The sequence below is a fragment of the Nomascus leucogenys genome, chromosome 12 (assembly GCF_006542625.1).
Source record: "Nomascus leucogenys isolate Asia chromosome 12, Asia_NLE_v1, whole genome shotgun sequence".
In the NCBI taxonomy this organism is placed as follows: Eukaryota; Metazoa; Chordata; class Mammalia; order Primates; family Hylobatidae; genus Nomascus; species Nomascus leucogenys.
Genome location: NC_044392.1, coordinates 79,580,702 through 79,606,644, shown reverse-complemented (window position 1 = coordinate 79,606,644; position 25,943 = coordinate 79,580,702). Strand labels below are relative to the sequence as shown.

Sequence of the window (25,943 nt, the reverse complement as noted above, 5' to 3'; positions counted from 1 at the left end):
ACGTCTATAAATCCCAGGACTTTGGGAGGTTGAGGCAGGAGGACTGCTTGAGGCCAGGAGTTTGAGACCAGCCTGGGTAACATTGTGAGAGCCCATCCTTACAAAAAAAAAAGAAAGAAAGAAAAGAAAAGAAAATTAGCTGGGCACAATGGTGCTTGTCTGTAGTTCTAGCTGTTTGGGAGGCTAAGGCGGAAGGATCACATGAGTCCAAGAGTTTAAGCAGTGAGTCCAGTGAGCTGAGATCCAGCCTGGGCAAAACAGATAAACCCTGTCTGTAAAAAATTTATTTTTTTTAAAAGACAACTTTTATTTTAAATATATACAATGTAAATAACTAAACTAACAATTTGTAATATCGATAGTCATCACTAGTGAATTATTATTTTTGAGATGGAGTCTCGCTTTGTTGCCCAGGCTAGAGTGCAGTGGCGCCATCTCTGCTCACTGCAACCTCCACCTCCCAGGTTCATGTGATTCTCCTGCCTCAGCCTCCCAAGTCGCAGGGATTACAGGTGCCCACCACTATGCTTGGCTAATTTTTGTATTTGTAGTAGAAACGAGATTTTGCCATGTTGGCCAGGCTGGTCTCAAACTCCTGACCTCAAGTGATCCATCCGCTTGGGCCTCCTCAAGTGCTGGGGTTACAGGCATGAGCCACTGCGCCTGGCCCATCTCAACCATTTTTTAGAATACAGTTCAGTTGTGTTAAGTATATTCACATTATTGTGCAACAGACCTTTAGAACTTTTTCATTTTGCAAAATTGAAACTCTACACCCATTAGACACTAATTCCCTTTCCTGCAAGCCCTAGACAACCATCTTTCTACTTTCCGTTTCTATGATTTTGACTAAATAATTCATATGAATGGAATCATACAGTGTTTATCCTTTTGTGCCTGGCTTATTTTGCTTACTATAATGTCCTTGAAATGCATCATGTTGTAGCATATGACAGGATTTTCTTCTTTTTAAAGGCTGCATAATATTCCTGTTGTATATGTAACACATTTTCCTTATGCATTCATCCATCCATGGACATTGAGATTACTTGCACCCCTAGCTATTGTGAATAATGCTGAAATGGACATGGGCATACAAATATATTTTTGAGACCCTGTTTCAAATTCTTTTGGATATATTTCTAGAAGTGGGATTGCTGGATCATATGATGGTCCTTTTAATTTTTTGATGAACCTTCAGACAGTTTTCCATAATGCATACATCTTTTTACATTCCCACTAACAGTGCACAAGGGTTCTGATTTCTTCACATCCTCATCAACACTTGCTGTTTTCTGTTCTTCTGATAGTAGCCATTCTAATGGGTGGAGATGGTATGTCATGTGTTTTTCTTTTCTTTTCTTTTCTTTTTTTTTGATACAGGGTCTCACTCTGGTTCCCAGGCTGGATTGCAGTGGCATGATCTTGGCTCACTGCAGCCTTGGCCTCTCAGGCTCAAAGGATCCTCCCACCTCAGCTTTCTAAGTAGCTGGGGCTATAGGCATGTGCCACCACACCTGGCTAATTTTTGTATTTTTTGTAGAGAAGGAACCATGTTGCCCAGGCTGGTCTCCAACTCCTGGGCTCAAGCGATCCTCCCACTTTGGCCTCCCAAAATGCTGGGGATTACAGGTTTGAGCCACCATGCCTGGCTGGTCATGTGGTTTTGATTTACATTTTACTTTGATTCATGGTGTGGAGCATCTTTTCATGCATTTGTTGGCCATTTGTATATCTTTAAAGAATTGCCTGTTCAAGTTCTTTGCCAATTTTTTCCTTTTTTTTTTTTTTTTTGATGCAGTTTTGCTCTGTCGCCCAGTCTGGAGTGCAGTGGCATGATCTTAGCTCACTGCAACCTCCACCTCCTGGGTTCCAGTGATTCTTGTGCCTCAGTCTCCCGAGTAGCTAGAATTACAGGCATACACCACCATGCCCAGCTAATTTTGTATTTTTAGTAGAAATCGGGTTTTGCCATGTTGGCCAGGCTGGTCTCGAACTCTTGACCTCAAGTAATCCTCCCACCTCGGCCTCCCAAAGTACTGGGATTACAGGCATGAGCCACTGAGCCCAGCCCTTTGCCCATTTTTAAATTGGGTTATTTATTTTGTTGTAGTTCCTTCTATATTCTGAATATTGATACTTTATCAAATACATGATTTGGAAATATTTTCATCTATTCCATAGGTTGCTTTTTCACTCTGCTGATTGTTTCCTTTGATGTGCAGAAGATTTTAAAGTTGATGAAGTTGCATTTGTCTGTTTTTGTTGCCTGTGCTTTTGGTATCATATCCAAAAAATCATTGCCAAGTCTAATATCCTGAAGCCTTCCCCCTATATTTCTTTCTAGGAGTTTTATAGTTTGGGCTTATGTGTAGGTCTTTAATTCATTTTGAATTAATTTTTATATATGGTATAGGGGTCCAACTTCATTCTTAGAATGTGGATATGTAGTTTTTCCAGGACATTTGTTCAAGAGACTATCTTTTCCCCATTGTGTAGTCTTGGTACCCTTGTCAAGTCATTTGGCCATACATGCAAGGGTTTAATTTCTACAGTAGCTTCTAACTGACTTCCTAATTCCAGATACACCCTCTCTCAGTCCTTTCCTCACAGTGTTACCAGAATCATCTTTCTTACATTCCACTTTCACTACCTTATTTTTTCACTAAAAGCTGCATCCTGTTTACACATCTCTCTCTGACTTCTGAAGTTCTCTGTGATGTGCTCCATATGCCTTCAGCCTCTTTTTTTAAATTATTCATTAGAATCAGTTTTGTATCCTTACTGTCTTATGTTCCTTTGGGTTTTTCTCCCATTTCTTCCTTTATTCATATCCTCCGTTTTCTCCCCATCTTAGAAAAATTTACTTATCCTTCAAGTCTTAGTCAAAATCTAAAACCTGGGGAAGGCTTCCATGATTATATGTTGACTTTTATTATTTAGTACAGGGATAACACAGAAAGTTGGGAGTATTCCACATCAGAGACACATAAGTTAGAGCACTTACCCTGAATGAAGCCTCATGAATAATTTCGAAGATACTGGCCATTGGAGGCACAAGCAAAGCAGGAAGATGTTCGGGACAATTGACAGGGCTCCCTAGGTCTGTGTGCCTAGGGTATACTCTGGAACAAGATTACTTGCGAGGTCTCTTTTTAAAAATAATTTTATTTTTTATTAAAATTTTTGTTTAACCACCAGACCACTTGGGAACCTGTGAGGTCTCTAAGTGATGTATACAGTTCATATCATTTACATAGAAGGAGCTCTCTTGGTGATAAAACACCTCCACTTAATCTTGAGTTACATAGCTTATGTGACATTCTCAAGGGGGTCAGATCTCATAAATCCATTAATTCCTGGGTCACTTACCATAAGCAATCCTAGACTGAGTATGTGCTTCTAAAAGCATCCCATAGATGAAGCCTCTCTTGCTACAAATTTTATTAGTCTCTTTATCAAGAGGTTTGGCATTAGTGTGTTTACCAGGTGATTAGCCTGGATCAGCTGTCTTTTTTTCTTTTCTTCTTTTTTTTTTTTTTGCTTTTTGGAGATAGAGTCTCGCTTTGTTGTCCAGGCTAGAGTGCAGTGGCGTGATCTTGGCTCACTGCAACCTACACCTCCTGGGTTCAAGCAATTCTCCTGCCTCAGCTTCCCGAGTAGCTGGGACTTCAGATGCATGCTGCCACACCCGGCTAACTTTTTGTATTTTAGTAGAGATGGAGTTTCACAGTGTTGCCCAGGCTGGTCTCGAACTCCTGAGCTCAGGCAATCTGCCCACCTCGGCCTCCCAAAGTGCTAGGATTACAGGTGTGAGCCACTGCACCCGGCCTCTTTTTAATTTTTGTTATTTATTTGTTTTTGAGATGGAGTCTCACTCTGTCACCCCAGCTGGAGTACAGTGGTGTGATCTTGGCTCACTGCAACCCCAACCTCCCAGGTTCAAATGGTTCTCCTGCCTCAGCCTTCTGAGTAGCTGGGATTACAGGCATCTGCTGCCACCTCACCTGGCTGATTTTTGTATTTTTAGTAGAGACGGGGTTTGGCCATGTTGGCCAGGCTGGTCTCGAACTCCTGACCTCAGGTGATCCACCCACCTCGGCCTCCCAAAATGCTGGGATTACAGGCGTGAGCCACCATGCCCAGCCCTTTCTTTTTTTTTCTTTTCTTTCGAGACAGTCTCACTAATATTCTCCCTGCTTCTCTCTGGGTGAGTTCTTTCCTCCCAAGGTGTCAGCTCTTAACTATTTACTCATCTTGGTGTAAGGGACTATCCCTTAGTTTTGGAATCGGATAAACTCAAGTTGCAATGACCTTGGACAAGTTACTTAATATTCCTGTATTATAGTCATTTTATCTATGAAAAGAACATATTTAATATTACCTACTTTGTATTACAGTCAAGTGTTTTCTTCTCTTAGGTGGCATGTTGAATCAACATGTGTAGAGTAACACAACATATTTCCCTCTATACTCAGTGCATGGCCCAGCTGTCCACTTGGTTACTGCTGCTCAACACGGGTGAAGTGTTTTTGACTATTTCTCCCTCACTATATTTGGTTCAGCATTAGGTTCTACCATATCCCCTCCTAATATTTCTCACCTTTACCACCTCTTCTCTGTCTCTACCTTCAGTGCCCTAGTTCACCATCTCTTGCTGGCTAACTTACCAGTTTCTAACTCTGTACTGTTTGGTAGAGTAACCACAAGCCACGTATGAATATTTGCATTTAAATCATTTAAAGGAAATACAATTAAAAATTCAATTCCTTAGTCTAACTTTTGGCATTTCTAGTGCTTTATGGCTCCATACACGGAACCTACAGGTATGTGTGAGCAACGTAACGTTAGGAGAACATTTTCATTATTGTGGAAAGTTCTTTTGGTCAGTGGGGCTCTAGGCCAGGTTGGCAAACAATGCATGGCTCATGGGCCAGACCCGCTGCCTGTTTTTGTAAACAAAGTTATAGTGGAGCACAGCCATGTTCACTTTTCTGCCATGATTGCTTTAACTCTACCATGGCAGAATTGTGTAGTTCTGACAGAGAACAGATGGCCTCCGACAGCTACTGCTTTAATGTTCACTATCTGGCTCTTTATGGAAATAGTTTTCCAGCCCTTGTCATAGACCATCTCCTGTCTCCTATCCTGTTCCCCTTTCATCTCTCTTCTATATTATTATCTTTCACAATAAAGATAATATATGGCTTTGTAGGAGCCTACAACATAGCTTAAGAAGAAAAAAATATGCAGCTTCCTTGGTTAAAACCTCTCAGTGGCTCTGGCTGCTTACAGGATAAAATATGAGCTCTTCAGTGTGACACAGAAAGCTCTGCAAGAAGAGCTGTCTTATCTCCTTCTGCCACATGGCCCCTCAAACTCTCGTCTCACACCAGCTTGTCCATCTGCTGGCAATGCCTCCTGTCTTCTTACTTGTTATTTAGAACTCAATCCAGGGATAATTTCCATCACTAAAACCCATCTCTTTCCAGGCTGAGTTGGGTGCCTCTTACATATCCTTTCATAATAGCAACATATGTTTATATTACTAAATGTATTTTATTGCAAAGTTCACTCTTTTTTATGTTTCCTATTTATCTTTACATTTCATTAGATCAAGGGCCAAATTTTATTAAACTTTGCATGGTCCAGTGTCCACACATTATCTGGCATGTAGTAGCCATTTGATTGCTTTTTGAATGAATGACTCCCAAGAGATGATGAGTTAAGCTTTAGCTAATTCTGCCTCTTGAATGTGATTCTGATTATGAGATTTTGAAGCAGCATAAAGCTACCTTTGACACTAATAGGCACCTCCATTTGTTTTTGTTTGAAACTCTTTTAGAGAAATTATAAAATTAGAGATAATTTTATAATTTTATAATAAAAAGTGGTACTGTACCTTTATCTAAAAGCTTTGAATCATTCCTGTTAAGAAAATGAGAACTGGCGTTAGAATATGAATAAGAAATGGTATCATTGGGCAGTAAGGAGATTGTAACAACATTGAGCACAGCTTCTGTCAGAGTTTCCATAGTTTAGTTGTTTTCTTTTTTAGTTTGAGGTATTTTTATTTTCTCTCCATTTTAGAGCTTTGTATATAAGAAGGCACATGGCATACATGTGCTGGGGTATAGAGTGAAAAAATACTGAAGTAGTTTAGACACCTGGGCTTCAGTGAAATTGCTGCTGCTGAGTTATGCCCACACGCAGGTTTCTTTTATATAAAGTAATTTAATGGTGCTAACTTCTTTCTTGCCTAAATGCTCTTAACTGTTTTTGAGGACATGTTTTATGAATTGATATTGAAACTGAATACCTTGTAAAAGCTTTGCACCTGTGTTTCTTAATATGTTCATTCAATATTTATTAAATACCTCTTCAGTATCTAAATGTCCCATTCTGTGACTTCAAGGAGCTTTAGATATAGCGTCTAGCTTCATGTCTGTGTTTGAGAAAATAGTACCTAAAAATATAAAATATAACTTTTTCTTTTTTCTACTAAAAATACAAAAATTAGCTGGGCGTGGTGGCGCATACCTGTAGTCCCAACTACTCGGGACACTGAGGCAGTAGAATTATTTGAACCCGGTTGATGGAGGTTGCAGTGAGCTGAGATCACGCTACTGTACTCCAGCCTGGGTGATAGAGTGAGACTGTCTCAGAAAAAAACAAAAAATTATTACCTCATTGAATATTAACAATAATATTCCATGTTAACACAATATTTGTGTGTGTATGAAAAATAACTGTATTGCCAAAACAAAAAAAAAAAACAGTAGGAACAGTGTCATTGTTTTACATTTTTGCAAATCTCTTTAATATCTGGAATGATAGAATTCAGCTGGATTCTCAGATTGGCTTCTGTTTTCAGTCTGTTGTGATATGTAGTGTTTGAAGCATATGAAAAATATCTGGCCTCTCAGAGTTAATTAGGCAATAGAAAAAAAGTATTTTAGTGGCCTTTTCAAATATTAATAATTGTGGATATTCCTTAATACATCATCAAAATATACCAAGAGGTAGTTTCTTAAAGGGTAAGTAAATGTGAAATCTGAAACCATATCAATGAACTTTTCATACTCTGCTATATTCAAATTCATTGGCCTTTCTAGGGCTTTAACCTTTTTTTTATTTGTTTATTTATTTATTTATTTATTTATTTATTTTTCTGAGATGGAGTCTCACATTGTCACCTGGGCTGGAGTGCAGTGGTGCGATCTTGGCTCACTGCAACCTCCACCTCCCAGGTTCAAGCGATTCTCCTGCCTCAGCCTCCCTGAGTAGTTGGGATTACAGGCACCCGCCACCACGCCCGGCTAATTTTTTGTATGTTTAGTAGAGACGGGGTTTCACTATGTTGGCCAGGCTGGTCTTGAACTCCTGACCTCATGATCCACCCGCCTTGGCGTCCCAAAGTGCTGGAATTACAGCCGTAAGCCACCGTACCTGGCAGGCCTTCAATCTTTTACATATGCATAATTTTGATTCATCATGTCTTGGTCATTGGGAAAATATTGCCTCATTGAGTTATGTAGGTCTTCTAAATGTTGAACATTTATTAGATGACATTTAAAATATCACCGCAGATCTCATTAGAAAAGTCTTTAAGTATTGAGAGGCTGTCAAGCTCACAGTTGCAGATACAAATTTTCCAATATTCTGATTTTCATTTGAAAGTTCAAATTTTGTTGTTGGCATCAGAACTGTCAGTTGCTTTTCTTTATGTGACAAGCTCACTTTTTTTTTATTTTTGAGAGAGTGCCTGCCAGATGGCTCAAGCAATCATAGTTTATTGTTTTTTTTTTTTTTTCAAGTAAAAATGGCATTCTGTGGAAGAATCTGGTAGTTTAGCTTACAATTTAAACCATCACTTGAGGGTTTTTCCTCAAGAAAACCATTTTACTTTGTAGCAGAAATGCCTTATGTGTACTTCCCATTTTATCATACAGAATATTAAAAAGACACATACTCAGAAGTCATTTAATAAAAATAATAAATAATTCTTACTGCTTCATTAAGGGCATTTCTAACTGAAACTTTTCCTTTTTCTGGTTTTGTTTTTAACTGCAAGCAAGCGTGTGGTGGGAAAGGATACAGTGGCTACTAATACCATTTCTTTATTTGTGCTAAGATGCCAACAGTTTTATTTACTAGCACTTTACACTATCAGTATAGAAGTCAGCACAATGAAAAAGGCAAATAATGTTTTAATACTATTATTAAAATAATTGTATCTTGAAGACCTCCCAAAAAGGACTCAGGGGTCCATAAACCACATTTTAAGACCTATCATTGATTGATATTTGTCACGTAAGGCTTCACAGAGAACGTGGCATACAGTCTTAAAATGTTTTAGGACTTTTTTTTTTAAGAAGTGGATGGAGAGGGAAGGGCCTTCATTCAAGAAGAAAAGAATCAACATAGGATTTTGAAAAGTGAAATAAACATGCTATGGGAAAGAGAAAGTGTAGGATCAAAGAGTATGTCTTAGGAGTAGGGTGGATAGATGTAGAGGATGTTGAGTGTCTGGGAGAGCTGATTGAACTTGACCCAGTAGACAGTGAGATTGTAGTGGAGAAAGACATTCTGGAAAGAGCACTGAGTGGTTATAACTTTTGATATTTGTAGGATAGATTGTAACACTGGAGACAAAAGTTTGGGTTAGGTTACCCAGTTCTTAGTTGTGTGAATGAACGGTATAATTTTATTAGTTCAGAAAGTAAATAAGAGTCCATATTAAACTGTGGGACTAGAGAGATGACAAAACAGAGATTTTGAAGAAATGAAATGAAATTGGCAATGAATGGATAAAAAATTAGAGAATACGGACAAGTTTAAGACAAATCCTATATTGGACCCAGAGAAATGTGCCCATCAAAAGTGACAGGGAATTAGGAAGACTCGGAGGGAAGGTGACGAATTTAGTGCGGAGATATTGGATAAGAGGACAAACAGAGCATCTGAGTTGAAATTTAGTGAGAGCTCGAGAGAGGAATGTTGGGATGATCAGAATAAGATGATATTTTAACCTGTAAGAAAAGATGATATTTAGAAGATTAGAGTTAAATGTTTAAGACTGGAAAATCAGCCAGGCGTGGTGGCTCACGCCTGTAATCCCAGCACTTTGGGAGGCTGAGGCAAGTGGATTACAAGGTCAGGAGGAGATTGAGACCATCCTGGCCAGCATGGTGAAACCCCATCTCTACTAAAAGTACAAAAAAAAATTAGCTGGGTGTGGTGGCGCGTAGTCCCAGCTACTCAGGAGGCTGAGGCAGGAGAATCGCTTGAACCCGGGAGGTGGAGATTGCAGTGAGCCGAGATCGCACCACTGCACTCCAGCCTGGCGACAGAGCAAGACTCCGTCTCAAAAAGCAACATAAAAAACAAAAACAAAAAAACAAACAAGATTGGAGAATCAGAGAAAGAAAAGTAGATATAATGAAGGAATAATTTAGGAGTAGTAGGGGAACCAAAATAATATGGAGCTGGAGGGAAACTTGTCTAAAATTCAGTTCTTAAATTCCTAACCTTCCAGGGTTAATATTTATTAAATACAAATGTTTACATGCCTGAAGAAATTATATTTGCAACTAAGATGTAAGTAGAGTCAGCTTACAGCCCAGTCCCTTCACAGAGTTCCAGAAACAGTACAGCATCCAAATCCTTATTGGAGTTTTTCCAAGGATGTCAACAAAGATCCAGTTTGTTACTCACAACAGCACTTCTTAAAATTCTCTTCATTCCTCTTGGACTCACAATATCTCAACCCCACAGCTTTCCTAAGGCTCTCTCAAACTTCTGACTCTCAACTCCTCTAAAACTCAACAAACCAGTGCCATCAAGGATCAATTATTTGTCCCTGTCCTCTTTTCTCACTTTTTTTTCCTGTGCCTGCAAATAGCCCTGCATCCTCTTTCCAAATGTGAATTAGAGCAAATAATTCCTAGTTTTTACACTTTTTCTAGTTTTTACACAATTTTTAGTGAGTACGATACCTCCACACAATTAACTCCCAGTAAACTTAATGGGAAGGTTCAAGTTCCTTTAGAAGGGTAGGAGGAAGAATAATTGCTAAATGACCAAAGTTAGGATTTTCTCTCTGGAGTCAAGGGAGGATTGTGTTAATAAATACATACAATTTGCTGTCTTTTATGCCTGTCTTAGTAATAACAGTAAATGGTGGGTAAAAGAAAGTGTTGTTCTTCTTTCCTTCCTTCCCACATGCATGTTTTCCTCCCTTCCCCTCTTTCCTCTCAGATTCAGTACATACCTTCACAAACTGTTAGCCTTTATTTGCTAGAATGAAAGAATGTTCTAATTAGGTAAGAAGAGGTGGATTCCAACAAAATAAGTGATCTTTCTGCCATGGAAGAGGAAGGTAAGGAGGACAGTTATGTATTATTATTTCACCTTGAATTAATATTTGGGTTCTTTCCTTTGAAAGAAACTGGTTTAAAGACCAGGCTCTGGTTAGATGGAAAAATTGGCAGAAGCTAACACTATAGTTATAAGGAAGCTATGGGTGACCAATTTTTTCTTTTTTTTTTAAAAATTATACTTTAAGTTTTAGGGTACATGTGCACATATGTAACTGACCAATTTCTTTTGTAGAGTTGCAGTCATATCGTCTTGGGTTTGGGAGTGTGGTAAGAATGTCTGTGAATATGTCTGACTCTCCTTTCAAAAAATTGGCAGAGAAGAGAAGCAGTGGAGGGGAGGTTTTTGGATTAAGAGGAATTGAGCATGTTGGTAAAAGAAGAATCAATTTATAGGAGGGGAACTTGATAGAACAAGGGAAGGCAGGGTAGTTTATTGGATAAATCCTAGAAGGTGAGGACTCTTCTCTGAGTTGAAAGATAAAGGTGCCTGAGAAGAAGTTTTGAGATCTTGGGGTCAGAGTGGAAGGAATTCATGGTTGAGGGACTCTAATGCAGTTGACTCCCAAACAACATGGGTTTGAACTGTATGAGTCCACTGACACATCGATTTTTTTCAATAAAATTCGCACTAAGTGTGCCTGCCTTTCCTTCCAACTTCGTCACCTCTTCCACCTCTGCCACCCTTGCGACAGCAAGTCCAACTCCTCCTCTTACTCAAGGCTAGTTAACGTGAAGACGATGAGAATGAAGACCTTTACGAAGATCCACTTTCACTTATTAGTGCATATATTTTCTTTTCTTTATGATTTTCTTTTCTCTAGAAAATAACATTTTTCTCTAGCTTTATTGTAAGAATGTAGTATATAATGCAAATAACATAAAATAATGTTAATTGACTTTATGTTATTGGTAAGGCTTCTGGTCAACAATCAGGTGTTTGGGCAAGTCAAAAGTCAAGCAATTTTCAACTGTGTGGGGAGTCAGCACCCCTAACCCTGGCATTGCTCAAGAATTAACTGTATCTCAGTAAGAAACCAGATACTCTGATGGGATTGAGAGACAAAAGTGAATGAGGAAGGGAATTGACTCGAATGGCAGGACAGGTTTGGAAGCAATTATATGGGAACTATGGAGTTAAATGAAAGGACTGGCAAGCCAGTTTGAGAATTCTGCTGAAGTTCAAATCTTTTAAAATTGTATTTGTGCCATTTATCCTAATAAAGATTGGTGGGTAATGATATTTATTGAATTTACAGTATGGGGGAGTTGTTACTCTGTCATGGCAGCTTCATAGCACAAAGGAGGTACTATCATTTATCCCCATTTATAGAGATAGAACAAACATAGAGGTCAATAGCAGAGAGAGCTAAGACCACACAGTTGCTTCATGGCAGAACCAGGCTTTCAACCCAGGTGGCCTGACTGCAGAGCACCCTACCTACTCTTCACATCATTCTGTATTGCCTAAGGAAAGTTGGCTTGATGAAACACTGGAGATCAGCAGAGTGGGTGAGATAGATGACATGGCAAGAGAACGGAGGGTGCTGATGTGTGTTCTGAAGTTAACTTGGAGTTTGGATTAGGTAGGAAAGGAAGTGAAAGCGTGGAGGCTGATAGAGGGATTTGAGGATTTGAAGGTCAAAGAAGTAGTTTAGGTGAGATTGGGTAAAGAGAAATATGGAAGGCTTATGATTAGAGAGGAGTGGGTTCACTGAGGTATAATATTTCTTGAGTAATTCCAAGGCTGCCATGTAGTCAAAGAAATGAATGGCTGAAGGAGAAGGGAAGTCTTTAGAGAAGAGAAGGCTTGAGGATCAGAGACCTGGATTAGAATGTGGATGTCATTGCTTTAGTGATATTTTTCCTGTTTGCAGTATTATTTCATTAATTTAGCCATTGCTATCTAAATAGTCTTTCTTGTCTTAGATAATTTAGCCCTTTTATCCTACATAAACTTATAAAATGTAATACATCTCTCATCCTATATAAATTATTTGATATTTTAATCACTCAGTAAAATATTTTCAAGCTTTTTAACTATTTTTAGTTTCTTATGTTGAACAATTTTAGCTTAATCATGACTAATTCAGTTAAATTGAATATTAAGATACACAGATATGTTTTACTGCCTTTGCAATTTGATCTCTAAAATGATGTAAAATTAGGCAAGGCAGTTATTTTAAGGAAGAAAAAGTGGAATAGAGCAAACGTTCACTGACTTTTTAAAAACCTTTTTATCTTTAGAATAGTTTTACAGAAAAATCAGAAGGCTGATACAGAGGGTCCCCGTGTACCCCACACCCAGCTTCCCTTATTGTTAGCGTCATAGATCAGTGGGTGCGGTTGTTACAATTAGCGAACCAGTGTTAATATCTTATTGTTAACTAAAGTCCATACTTTGTGTGGATTTCTTTCGTTTTTGCCCAGTGCCCCTTTTCTGTCCCAGGATCCCTTCCAGAATGCCACACTACATTTAGTTTCATGTCTGCTTAGGCTACTGTTGGCTGTGATCGTTTCTCAGAAGTCCCCTGTCTCTGGTGACCTTGATGGTTTTGAGGAGTACTGATCAGGTGTTTTGTAGTCTGTCCCTCAATTTGGGTTTGTCTGATGTTTTTCTTATGATTACACTGGGGCTATGGGGTTTGGGGAGGAAGGCCACTGAGGGACAGTACCATTCTCATCACACATATTAGGACTGCATGCTGTGAACATGACTTAATCATTGTTGATGTTAAGCTTGTTCACCTGAGGTACTGTTTGTCCGGTTTCTCCATCTTAAAGTTATTCCTTACACCTGCCCTCCCCCTGCCCCTTCCATACTGTACACTTTGGAAGGAAGTCACTTTGTGTATTAGTTTCTTGGGGCTGCCATAAAAAATGCCACAGTCTGGGTGGCTTAAATAACAGAAATGTGTTTTTGCACAGTGCTGGAAGCCGGAAGTCCAAGATCAAGGTGCCTGCAGGGTTGGTTCCTGGTGAGGTGCCTCTCCTCTTCTTGCAGAAGGCGACTTCTCTCTGTGTCCTCACTTGGCCTCTTCTCTGTGTGTGCATGGAGGAAGAGAGGGAGAACTTTGGTCTCTCCCTTCTTTTAAGGGCACTGGTCCTATTGGATTGGGGCCTGACCCTTGTTACTTTATTTAACCTTAATTGCCTTCTTAAAGGACCTATCTTGAAATACAGTCACTTTGGGGCTTTAGGGCTTCAACATAAGAATTTAGCTGGGCACAGTGGCTCATGCCTGTAATCCCAGCACTTTGGGAGGCTGAGGCGGGTGGATCAAAAGGTCAGGAGATCAAGACCATCCTGGCTAACACAGTGAAACCCCGTCTCTACTAAAAAATACAAAAAATTAGCCAGGCGTGGTGGGGGGCGCCTGTAGTCCCAGCTACTGGGGAGGCTGAGGCAGGAGAATGGCGTGATCCCAGGAGGCGGAGCTTGCAGTGAGCCAAGATCACGCCACTGCACTCCAGCCTGGGCGACAGAGCAAGACTCTGTCTCAGAAAAAAAAAAAAGAATTTAGTGGGAAACAGTTCAATACATTACACTATACACAGCCCACACTTGAGGAGTAGGGGTTTATGATTTACCTCGTTGAAGGTATGATTTCTACATAAATTATTTGCAGTTATTCGGAACAGATTTGTTCTCCCCTGTTCATTCATTCATTCATTCATCTATATCAGTATTGATTTCTGGATATTTATTTTATACTTTAGGTTACAATCCAGTACAACATTATTTATTTTGTTGCTCACATTGTGAGTTTTGGACCTGGAGAGCTCATTTGGTTGGTTTCTGTGTTCCTTTGACATAAAGAAGCATCATTTTGTTTTTTTGAGCACTTTCTTGCTCTCTGGCCCTAAATGATACTCTAACAGGTTCATACTGTATATTGTGTATTCTCCGTTCCCAGCCCTCAAATCAGGTATTTCTCAAGGAACCCTAGTTTCTTTCATTGGAGAGTGGTATTAGAAGCCCACATGTGGATGCCATGTATGCTCATTGTTCCTGAGGCATCATTGTCTCTATGGGCTCCTAGCTGACAGAACCTGTGTGTATATACCTATCTATAATTATTTCTGTATGTGTGCATTTATAGCTATATCAAGCTAAAATAGTTCACTGTTTCCAAATCTAATCCAGTATCTCATGGAAAAAATCTAGCCTCCTCTTGCTTGTCTGAAACCTTTCACTCCAACAATGAGAAACCTAGTTCCCGCTATTTTTCATCAAACAAATCTATTTATTTGTTCAGTCCTGATATACATGTATAATGGTTTCAGAATTGTTAATCGTTTTTGCCGTGAACTGGAGTACATTGCCTGTATACCGTTTCTTTTGCCTTTGTCTTACAGTCTCCATCTTTGAAGTCACTTAGGTCAGCACCTCTTTCTACCTTACTCCTTTCAGGGATGTTATATCATGCATTTGTGACAGTTAAGATTCTTTTGTCACTGTTCGCATTGCATCCTGGCATCCCCCAACCTCCTAATTGATTGTTTAAAATTTTGCGTACATCAGGTTCACTTTTTGTGCACTTCTGTGGGTTTTGATAAGTGCATAATGTCATGTATCCAACACTATAGTATTATGCAGAACAGTTTCACCACCCTAAAATATCCCTTGTTTTACCTACTCAATCCCCTTCCACTTTTTCCGAAACTCTGGTAACCACTGCTCTGTTTTCTGTCTTGATACTTTTGCTTTTTCTAGAATGTCTATAAATGGAATCATACAGTGTACAGGATTTTCAGACTGGTTTCATTTACTTAGCACTTTAGATTCATTCTTGCTATTACATTGATTGATAGTTTATTTTTATTGCTAAGTAGTATTCCACTGTATGGATGTACTACAATGTTTGTCCATCCTGATGGCTTGTAGTTGTTGGCAGTTATGAATAAAGCTGGTGTAAACATGTATGCAGCTTTTGTGTGGACATACATTTTTTAATCAGTTGGAAAAATACCTAGGAATGTGATTGCTGGTTTGTGTGCTATGAATATGTTTAGTTTTATGCCTGCTAAACTGTCCTCTAAAGTGGTTGTACCATTTTGCATTCCTAGCAGCAATGAATGTGTGTTCCTCTTGTTCCACACCCTTGCCAGCAATTGTTATTGTCCATTTTTTGGGATTTTAGCTATTTTAATAGGCGTGTATAGTATCTTGTTGCTAGAATTTGCACTTTCTTTTCTTTTTTTTTTTTTTTTTTTTTCGAGACAGACTCTAACTCTTGTTGCCTAGGCCAGAGTGCAATGGCACGATTTCGGCTCACTGCAACCTCTGCCTCCCAGGTTCAAGAGATTCTCCTGCCTCAGCCTCCCAAGTAGCTGGGATTACAAGAATGTGCCACCACACCCAGCTAATTTTGTATTTTTAGTAGAGATGGGGTTTCGCCATTTTGGCCACATTGGTTTCTTCTCTTTTCTTTTCTTTTTTTGAGATGGCGTCTCGCTCTGTCGCCCAGGCTGGAGTGTGGTGGTGTGATCTCGGCTCATTGCAACCTCCGCCTCCTGGGTTCAAGCAATTCTGTCTCTGAGTAGCTGGGATTACAGGTGCCTGCCACCACGCCTGGATAATTTTTGTATTTTTAGTAGAGACAGGGTTTCACCATCTTGGCCAGGCTGGTCTTGAACTCCTGACCTGATGATCCGCGCTCCTCAGCCTCCCAAAGTGCTGGGATTACAGGGGTGAGCCACTGCGCCCGGCTGGCCAGGCTGGTTTCAAATCCCTGACCTCAGGTGATCCACCCGCCTCAGCCTCCCAGAGTGCTGGGATTACAGGCGTGAGCCACTGCAATTTGCACTTTCTAATGACAATAGTGAACATCTTTTTATATGCTTAGTTTTCATCTATATATATTTTCTGATGAGGTGTTTGTTATGCTCTTTTACCAGTGTTTTAATTGGGTTGTTATTGTTGACTTTTAAGAATTCTTTGTGTACTTTGTAGACATGTACTTTATCATACATGTATATTTTAAATATTTTTTCCTAGTGTGTGGTTGTCTTTTCTTTAACAGTGCCTTTCACAGAGCAAGTTTTAATTTTAATGAAGTCCAACTTAACCAACTTTTTCTTCCATGGATGATGCTTTTGGTGTTGTATCTAAAATACCACCACCAAATGCAAGATCATGCAGGTTTTTTTCCTTTTTTCTTATGGAAGTTTTATAGTTTTGCATTTTACATTTAGGTCTATGATCCATTTTGAGTTAATTTTTGTGTAAGGTGTGAGATCTCTGCTTAACTTCATTTTTCTCGATGTTGATATACAATTTTGCACACTTTGTTGAAAAGACTTTTTTTCTCCACTGAATTACCTTTATGCTTTTGTCAAAAATCAGTTGAGTATATTTGTGTGGGTCTATTTCTGAGCTCTCTTTTCTCTTCCATTGGTTTATTGATTCTTTCACCAACACCATGCTGACTTGATTACTGTCGCTTTATAGTAAGTCTTGGAAATGGGAGTGTGAGTCCTCCAACTTTGTTCTTTTTCAGCATTGCATATGCTATTCTAGGCCCTTTGCTCCTCCTTCACTGAATTTTAAAATTTAAAAACTAAAATAAAAATGGTTAATCTTCAGAGACGCACTATAAATGTGATGTTTCTTTAATTCATTTTTCAGGTGGTTCTTTGAAGCTCTGAAGTATCCCAAGTTTTCTAAAGCTATCGTTATCAATGGAATACTCATGACAGTAGTATTCTTCATCGTGCGGATTGCCTCAATGCTTCCTCATTATGGCTTCATGTATTCCGTGTATGGAACAGAACCCTACATAAGGCTTGGAGTTTTAATCCAGTTATCCTGGGTCATTAGTTGTGTTGTTTTGGATGTGATGAATGTCATGTGGATGATCAAAATTTCAAAAGGTTGCATCAAAGTCATCTCTCACATCAGACAAGAGAAAGCCAAAAATAGTCTTCAGAATGGAAAACTTGATTAAAGGAGTGCTACTGAAAAGCAAACTTCATTACTACTCAGCATTATATCTGCTGATAGGATGAATTCTTGGCATGTTCTTGTGTATCTTTATTAATTATAATTGTTATTCAGGATTTCAGTGTCATTTTTTTTAACCTTAGAAAAGAGAAGGCCGGGCGCGGTGGCTCATGCCTGTAATTCCAGCACTTTGGGAGGCCAAGGTGGGTGGATCACTGAGGCCAGGAGTTCGAGACTAGCTTGGCCAACATGGTGAAACCCCCATCTCTACTAAAAATACAAAAAAATTAGCTGGGTATGGTGGTTGGTGCCTGTAATCCCAGCTACTCGGGAGGTTGAGGCAGGAGAATCGCTTGAACCCAAGAGATGGAGGTTGCAGTGAGCTGATATTGTGCCACTGCACTCCAGCCTGGGCGACAGAGCAAGACTCCATCTCAAAAAACAAACAAACAAACAAACAAAAAAACAAAAGAAAAGAGAAACTAAAATTAAAATTTAGTTTTCATCCCAAGATGTCTTTTCTGCCTTTCTTTTGCCTTATTTATAAGCATGGATAAAAATCTTAAAGGTTTAAATAAAAATGATCAATATAATGGTGAATCTTTTGAGAAATCTCTTAACTGCATTGGTATTTTTTCTCTGTGAAAGATGACTATGATAATCTGGTACAAATGGTTTTATGTCACCAATTTTGCTGCAAGAATGGGAACTGCTTTTAAATCTGTAAATAGCTCTTAACATTTGTTGTATGCACTCTTTTCTTACTATGGCTGTCAACACTTGTGTAGGGTTTAATTTCTAAATTGTTGGCATGTTCTTTTTCTCAGGCTATTCAGAAGTAACATTTTTCATTTCAGACATGCGATCACCTATTTATGATGAAATATTTTACCACTTTGGGAATATTTAATTAGTTCAGTCATGGAGAATACTTCCCACATTTTAAGATTTTTCAAATATCACTGTCTTATTTCTATTTTAGCATTTTATCAAATTATTGCTTTTTTATTTTATAGTAAGGCTTAAGACAGATTATAGACCTCCTTAAGAGATGAATTTCTTCTTCTAAAAATGCATGTTGATAGAGGACTATTTAGGCTAATCGGAGGAATCATTAAGAAAAAAAGTTTTAACACTATTTATCCCTATCTGCTTTCCTTGCACTTTTTCTGTGAAAAATATTTTCTGTTTGCAAAATCTTCCCTGAGTTCTGAACCCAGCACCATCAGTACCAAAGTCTTGTGCAGCATGTATTTATTATGCTCCTGAAATAGGCCTCTTCTTGATGAGACCTGAACTATTACAAAAATATCAGTATTCATATTTTACTCACAATTCATACCCGTGCTTACTTAGTCGGCATTTTAGTGCTTTGAATTTCTGTCTATCTTAAAGCACAGAAAAAGTAATTTAATCCAAGTATTCTATCATCAAAATTATTGTCTGATTATATGAAGATAAATGACTGGCGATTCTGGTTGTGTGTGTATGTGTTTTGCTTTTACTTTAATTCTTGCAATCCAAATATAGAATTATATATTTATCTATTATTGCCTTTATTTATTCTTAAAGCACTTGAGTTTAATGATTATTCTTACCTGAGAAAGGAAGAAATTTAATTCTACCAGTGATGAATACTTGAAATTAATTGAACTCATACCAAAAGATGTAATCCAGTTTCTCAGTTTGAAGGAGAATGTTTGACTCACTTTCATTGTTCATGCTAGCTGAATATAAGCAAGACTTTTGATTTGATTTGCTTTTATTATTCAAGGCAGATAGAGCCTGATAAGTTTTAGAACATTTAAAGAAGATTGAAATCTCAGTCAGTAACTAAATGATAAAATGAGATTGATTGGCTTATACTAGGTGCATTTATTTTTGAAAGAATTAATGTAAAATAATAGTTATTTTTAAAGCAGCTAATACTACACTGATAATTTGTTGCTAAATTTAGTGCTGTCCACATCATAGGTGCTTAAATATGTACTGGTTAACTGGAGGGGGGTAGGAAAGCAAGCGATTTTATCTTATTCTTACCTTTTTGCAGGAAAAGTGGCTTTAAAAAATTTATATAATAAAACTATTTTGGAAATTCATTCTTTTAGAAAGAGACCTTGAGATAAATATTTTTTGACTCTGGATATTTCTACAGTTCTGAACACAGATTTTAAACCCACTATCAAAATGAAAATAATATAAAGCTATAGTATTAGTGAGTCTCCATGTAGCAGTTTGTTTTTATAGTTACTGTTTCATGCTTAAAACTTCATTCTTACTTTCATTAATGTTACCCTTCACTGGTACAGCCACTCACTAAATAAGTATATTTAAAACATCAAAATTTTGAACTAAAGTTTGTGATTCCCTTATTCAGCAATCCTTATCTTATGCTGGCTGCATGAGTTAATTCAACATCCAGATTAAACATCCTAAAGTAGGTTCTATATATTTCCTCATACAACAGACATGGAATGGAAATGCCACTAGAAACTGCCCTGCTGCTTTAAGTCTGACCTTTGCAGGAGGTACACTTTGCTGTTCTGTGATTGTATTCACCTACCTAAAATACAAATGAAGACAGAACATATCATTTACTGCACGATGAATTTTTCATTTATTAAATGAAAAACGTTTGCTAGACATTTTAAATATTAAGTATTTTGACTACATGGATTAATTTAAATGATTCTGTCAGGCATTCTGATATTTAACAACTCTATTAAAATATTTATAGAAAAATAAAAGCAAATTGATATAAATTTTTGAGCAATTCTATTTTTGTAGAAAAAAATGACAACCTGTAATTATAAAGATGTTTTTTGAATGTGTAGTATCCTAGAAAATAAAAGTTCTTGTGAAACTTCAAAATGAATGAAAATCAACTACTAGCATGCAAGATCATAGATCCTGCATTAAATTTTTATTTGTGAAAATTTGAAAATTATGAGCTTTAACTTATAAAGTTTGCCTTCTTGTGTCTAAAGTCTTTTAAAGGATTATTTGCATTTATGTAAAACTCGAAATGAAGTTATATATGAGTGCAAAGAAATTAACTTCTGCTCAAATATGTGTTGATACCCTACAGTAAGTTGAATTAAATTTTTATTCCAACTGTTTGATTTTGTTACTTCATGGACTAGCCTTATGTTAAATGAAATAATATTTATGTTGTTACCACCCCTAAGAGTGACTCTGATATATTATGGATGACCCAGGACTGTCTTAAAGGTCTAGTTTTAAAAACTGCCTAGTTTGTAAGTATTTGAATCCAGTTCTTTTCTAAATTTTAATAATTTGACTCAAAATTTTTGCTACAGGGTCAACTTTTAAATTGTGTATTTCCTCTGAGGCACACTGGGCATTTGGAGAATGGTTCTTCGCTGGTGTAGAGAGCCAGGTTTACTGTTGGTCGCACCATCTGTTATCAGGCATGCAGAAACATTTTTCTTCTAGAGAAACAGGGGAAAGTGTTGTTACAGTGTACATGTTTCCTCTGTGTCGTTTTTAAGGGAAATAAACATGTTCCAAAAGATGCTGTTAAAATAAATATTTGAACACATTTTCTGTTTCTAGGTTGCTCTTAATTCCAAACATTTAAATAAATGTGCATTTGAATGGCTTTAAGTGGTTTAGTCTATTAGCTGAAATGGAAAAGTTCATGTATTGACATCATCAATAATACTTCATAAAGGTTTATGTATTTTTATGTGTTTGGATTCCATAAGAAGTTGAACTTAGATAATTTTATCAAGAGTAGCACAGTGTTTCTCAGGTGCGAGCCGGCATACAGCAAGACCCTTCATGTGTCTCTGGATGCACATATATCTTCCCAACCTTAAATACAGCTCATTGAAATACATTAAAGCTACTGAAAGTGAGTTCTGATGCAAAACACATGTGAGGTGTGTAGGAACAATGAAAAGCTAGAGGATCTGGAGTTAGAGGAAGCATTGAGAGTGCTTTTCCCTTAAACGCCATGATAGTCCTCCCTCGATCTAGAAGTATTCTCTGTGAATCCTTCCATCTCTTCTTCCTGGTACCCCAGATGACTTCATCAGCATCTCCCTCTTTTATGCTAACACCTTTCGCTGTCAACTTTTGAGACCTCCCCATGTATCTATAAGCTTCCCAGTCTCTATGGCAAATTTAAAAGTTTACAAATAGGTTCTCTCATTGAAAAAAAGCATTGTAGTAAAGTTTAAAGTGGAGCTCAGACAAATCATGACTTATTAAGAGACTACAGGAAGCCATTCAGCATTTAGTAATACCTGTTTACAACATGAGGCAAAGCTAATAATGTTATGGTTTTATTAAGAGACATCTGTCCTCTCTGTTTTTCTTAAACTGGTTTAACAGTCAGAGCTTTGTAATGTGTTTCAGCTGAAGATTTATTATAGGCTTGTAAATTATCTAAATGTTCTTTTTAGATCCCATGACAGGAGCACAGAGGAACTGAGATAACTCTGTGTTATGAGAGGGTGGCTGCTGGCTTGTGGCAAAATTATTTTAGAGTCCTGCTCTTTAGGGAAAACTTTGCTATGGTAATGTTTCTTTGAAAACAAATTTACCAGCAACTGTGTTACTTGGCGTTTTCCAAAGTACAACATCCAAGGACTTGAACCTTACCCCTTTCTAGGCCAGACTAGGCCAGCCTCTAGTTTTGATAATAATTCATACCTTTATTGGAATATATTTTGGATAGCAGTGAAGAATTGAAAGCAGCTCCTAAAGATTGGTTTGTTTGCTTTGAAAATGTTTACACTTATTCACTCTAAGCAGTGGACCGTTTTGATATCAGGCCCTCTACATAAGACCCAAACCAGAAATATTTCTAAATCTCAAAGATTTATAAGTACAGTACCTCTGGCTGAAAACTCGTTAAACATCCTCTGTATATTTTTTCTTTATATCTTTATGTAATTCTTTCTGTAATTAAGTGTACATTAGAGTTATTTGCTACTTAACAAGCCCAAAGGTATAGCTGTATATAGAATGTGCTCTGTGTTTTTCTGTTTCCTGCTTGGTTTTTTTCTGGTATGACTATGTCTACTTTTTATTTAAGGAATTTTGTGTAGATAATACTCTCACTAACTTGTAAATAGGATAAGTTATGAGATTTTTTGGTATTAGAATCTGTAATAATAATGACTTAGATTTTATTTGAAAAAGCTACTTGGAAAGCAGTAAACAGAACTATGGTGATATATATAGATACATAGATATATACTTTTTTCTGAGAATGTATAATATATAATTGTCAAAGATTTTTGGAAGTCTTTCAAAATATACTTAATAACATTTTGAGAACATACCTTCTAATTTATTTCCATAAGGCTGAAGAAATTTTATTTACAAAATGTAAGACTAGATAATGTATGAATCAGTGTTACTAGGACTTATCAGTACTTAAAATAGCAACTTAGCATTCTTTATTTTGTTTCCTGGTTGTTTTATTTGGAGGGATAATAAATGTCTAAGTTATTTCCATTAAAATTTTGAAATGTTTGTATACTTTATGTGTGCCATTTTAAAGTATATGCAAGTTCTAAGCAATAATCTGCATGTTATACAAGGTTGACATATTTTGTCATGAAATTTTTAGTTAACATTTTAAGAATGATAAAATGAACACCCCGTAAATCACCCTTCTCCCCCTCCCCCCCATGAAAACCTTGGGATTTTCTTGTGCTAGAACACTACCACAATGTGGTGCAAAGCTTTGTATTTTGTGGAAAAAAACAATAAAATCACAATTATTTAGTGCAAACGTTTGTCTGCAAGGTGTATACTTTAATAGTAATTAATGAATAGATTAATGATAAAATTATGTTCTGCAAATCAGATAATCTCTTCTAGCACCTTAATCCTAAAGGTAAATTTTTATTCCTCAGGATGCTTGTAGAGCTTGCTTATTTCCTTCCCTGCCTTTGTCCCCACTGAGGTCACAGCTTGGTAGCAAACCAGCAGGAGTTGCAAACATGTTAGTCATGCTTGTTAATGAAAGGAATGGTGCTGTCTAATCGACATGTTCTTTTAGATGAAGTAAAACTTTGGCAGTTGTGTTTTTAATCTACTTACCTTTGTCCCTAGGCCTCTCATGTGGTCTCTAGTGCTTTTTGCCGAATTCTTGGCTGGAATTCCTACCTTCTCAAATTGCCTGTGGTCTTAATCCTGCATCTTGGTCTGAGAATATCCAGTAGGTCAGGAAGCAGAGCACTAATTGAATAGAATACTGAAGAGGTTTGCCTATGGAGAGTACCATGAGTCATGCTTCAGAACATGCCTAAAATGTTGTGTCCAGACTGGCAAAGGAACAGCTGAATTTCAGAATGAAAATAGCAGTCACAGCTGTCAGTGGAGATAGGCCACAGGTGATATTACAAGTATTCAGAGCTACTTGAAGCAAGTGTAAATGGGGTCTGTGCCACACCTCAGGCTGTTTCAGACACGATCCATGTTTTGTTCTTCTGTCCTCTAGTCTTTTTCTAAAAGTCTGCTTGCTGCTTTCCCTCCCTTTTGATGGTCCTTCAGCATGCACAAAATAAGTGATTTGACAAATTTGTAACTGTTCCCTATGCTAGTAACTGGTCTTCTGACAGATGTTCCTAGATGCCCCCCCCACAAATTGGACTCTTCATCTAAGGGTAGTGCACACCACCCTCTGCTTGAGTAGCTGTGCCCATTGTCATTTTTGGCACAGTGCTCCTAGATCCTCCCTGCCATTGCTGCATAGTCCCTTTCTCTTTTCATCTACCTCCAGCTAAATTCAATTACCATATCTAGTGTTGTCGTCTTACCAGATCATGGATTATATCAGCAGAAATTACCTGTGGAGAACTTTTGAAAGGGACTCGTACAGAAAAGGAAAGGCAATAGAGATGATAAGCTGGATGATTGGCTGTATTTCTGTTGAGGATAAAAGGTGGAAAGGTGGATATTTGGAAAGAGTGACACCAAGGAAAGAGGAAGGGACTTCAGAGAACAGAAAAAATAAGAAAATGTTATGTATATATACATTGCATTTTGGGTGACAGGAACCTATCAGGGAAAAAATGAATATAGTAAAATTCCTATACATGGTATCAAGAGTATAAGAAGTTACAACTTTTCTCAGAGCCAGGCATGGCAGCACGTGCCTGTAGTCCCTGTTACTTGGGGAGGCTGAGGTGGAGGACCACTTGAGTCCAGGAGTTTCAGGTCAGCCTGAGCTACATAGCAAGACCCTGTCTCTAAGGGAAAAAAAAAAAAGTTTTATGACTTTTCTGTGTTGAATACATACATATTCATTATATATGCTTCTCTGTATGTATGTAGGTGGGTGTATATACATATATAAAGTACACTGTTGTGGACAGAAAGGATGTATGAATGGATGAGGCACAAGAGGGTAGAATTTTGTTTGAATTGTCAGAAAAGAGCAATTTGGAAAGAGTGAGGTGCCTAAAAGCCTACAGTAACCATGAAGAAGCATCTTAATCTTAGTTTTGTTATCTGTAAAATAATCTCTGATGTTCCTTCCAACTCTCCCATCCTATTAGTAAGAGCTTTAGTTTGAAACAAGGCAATCAGGAAGGAACAAGTGTAGCTTTGAAGGCTTAGTAATATGATTTAAATGACATTCAAGGAAGATTCTCAGTGTCAAATTAGATGAATGAGAGTACAGAAGAGGTTTAGTGATGGAGAAACTGGCCAAGGACCGGCAATGTAGTTAAGCCTGATGGCTGGCCTGGGACAAGGAAGATAAATAAAGGGGCTGACCTGATAAATGTCAGGGAGAGAGGTGAAGGTATTTAGAAAAACAACCTAACTCAGGAAACTCAGGAATAAGGCTGTGGAATGGAGAGGGGGCAGATGCCACTGGGTTGTGATGTCAGAATGTGGGGAGCTGCAGTCATTTGCCATGAATGATAAAAGAGAAGGCATAGTAATTGGGAGAGTGGTGGAGCCTGTGACAGACTTTTAACATAATGCCAGTGTTGTGCAGAGTTGCTCCCAGGGAGCATCTGGAAGAGAGAAAAAGCTCTGTCCAAGTACCACACTGTTGTGGTTTTCATGACTTTTCGGATTTCTGACGCAACGTCTTGCCTTGGCCCCCTGTATCTGGATATTTCAGGTTCCTGACTGGTCACTGACCCATGGTTTCCTCACCACCCTTTCAGGTTCCAATGAGCTGACCCCATGATTCATTGTTCCCCATGGAGTCAGCTCAGCCCTGTCTAGTCAAGGAGCTTGAGGAAGGTCTAGAGATGATAGTAAGAGGCCTAAAGAATAAGGCCCTTCTCTGAAGTCCACTAGCTAGAGGCTACTGTGGTGTGGGGAGACCCCAGCCTTGCAGTGGGATTGGCTCCCTGCGTGAGGTGGTCTTTGGATGGTGCAAGAAAGGGCAGAAGCTCAAAGCGTGGAGCAGAAGCAGCTGTGGATCCTGGAGCAGGGGTGGAGGCTGCAGGGACTGTGTTAGGCTCCCAGTTTCAGTTTATGAATTCAGAGGGGAAATGGAGAGGCACTTCGAAACATTCTCTCTTGGACAACCGTGCCATTTTGTTTTTGTTTTTGTTTTTTGAGTCAGGGTCTCACTCCGTCTCCCAGGCTGGAGTGTACTGGCGCAGTCTCGGCTCA

General features: G+C 38.1%; 1 protein-coding gene across 2 annotated transcripts in view; it reads left to right on the top strand.

Moving 5' to 3' along the window:
- The window catches only part of TLCD4 (TLC domain containing 4), a 74,752-nt gene extending 51,658 nt beyond the window's left edge, over positions 1-23,094 (top strand). For both annotated transcript variants that reach the window (XM_030825019.1, XM_003260083.2), the window contains exon 7: positions 17,010-23,094. In XM_030825019.1, coding sequence (XP_030680879.1) covers positions 17,010-17,328 — 319 coding nt within the window. In that variant the 3' untranslated portion in view covers positions 17,329-23,094. The remainder of the gene's footprint in view (positions 1-17,009) is intronic.
- The last annotated feature ends 2,849 nt before the right edge of the window (positions 23,095-25,943 follow it).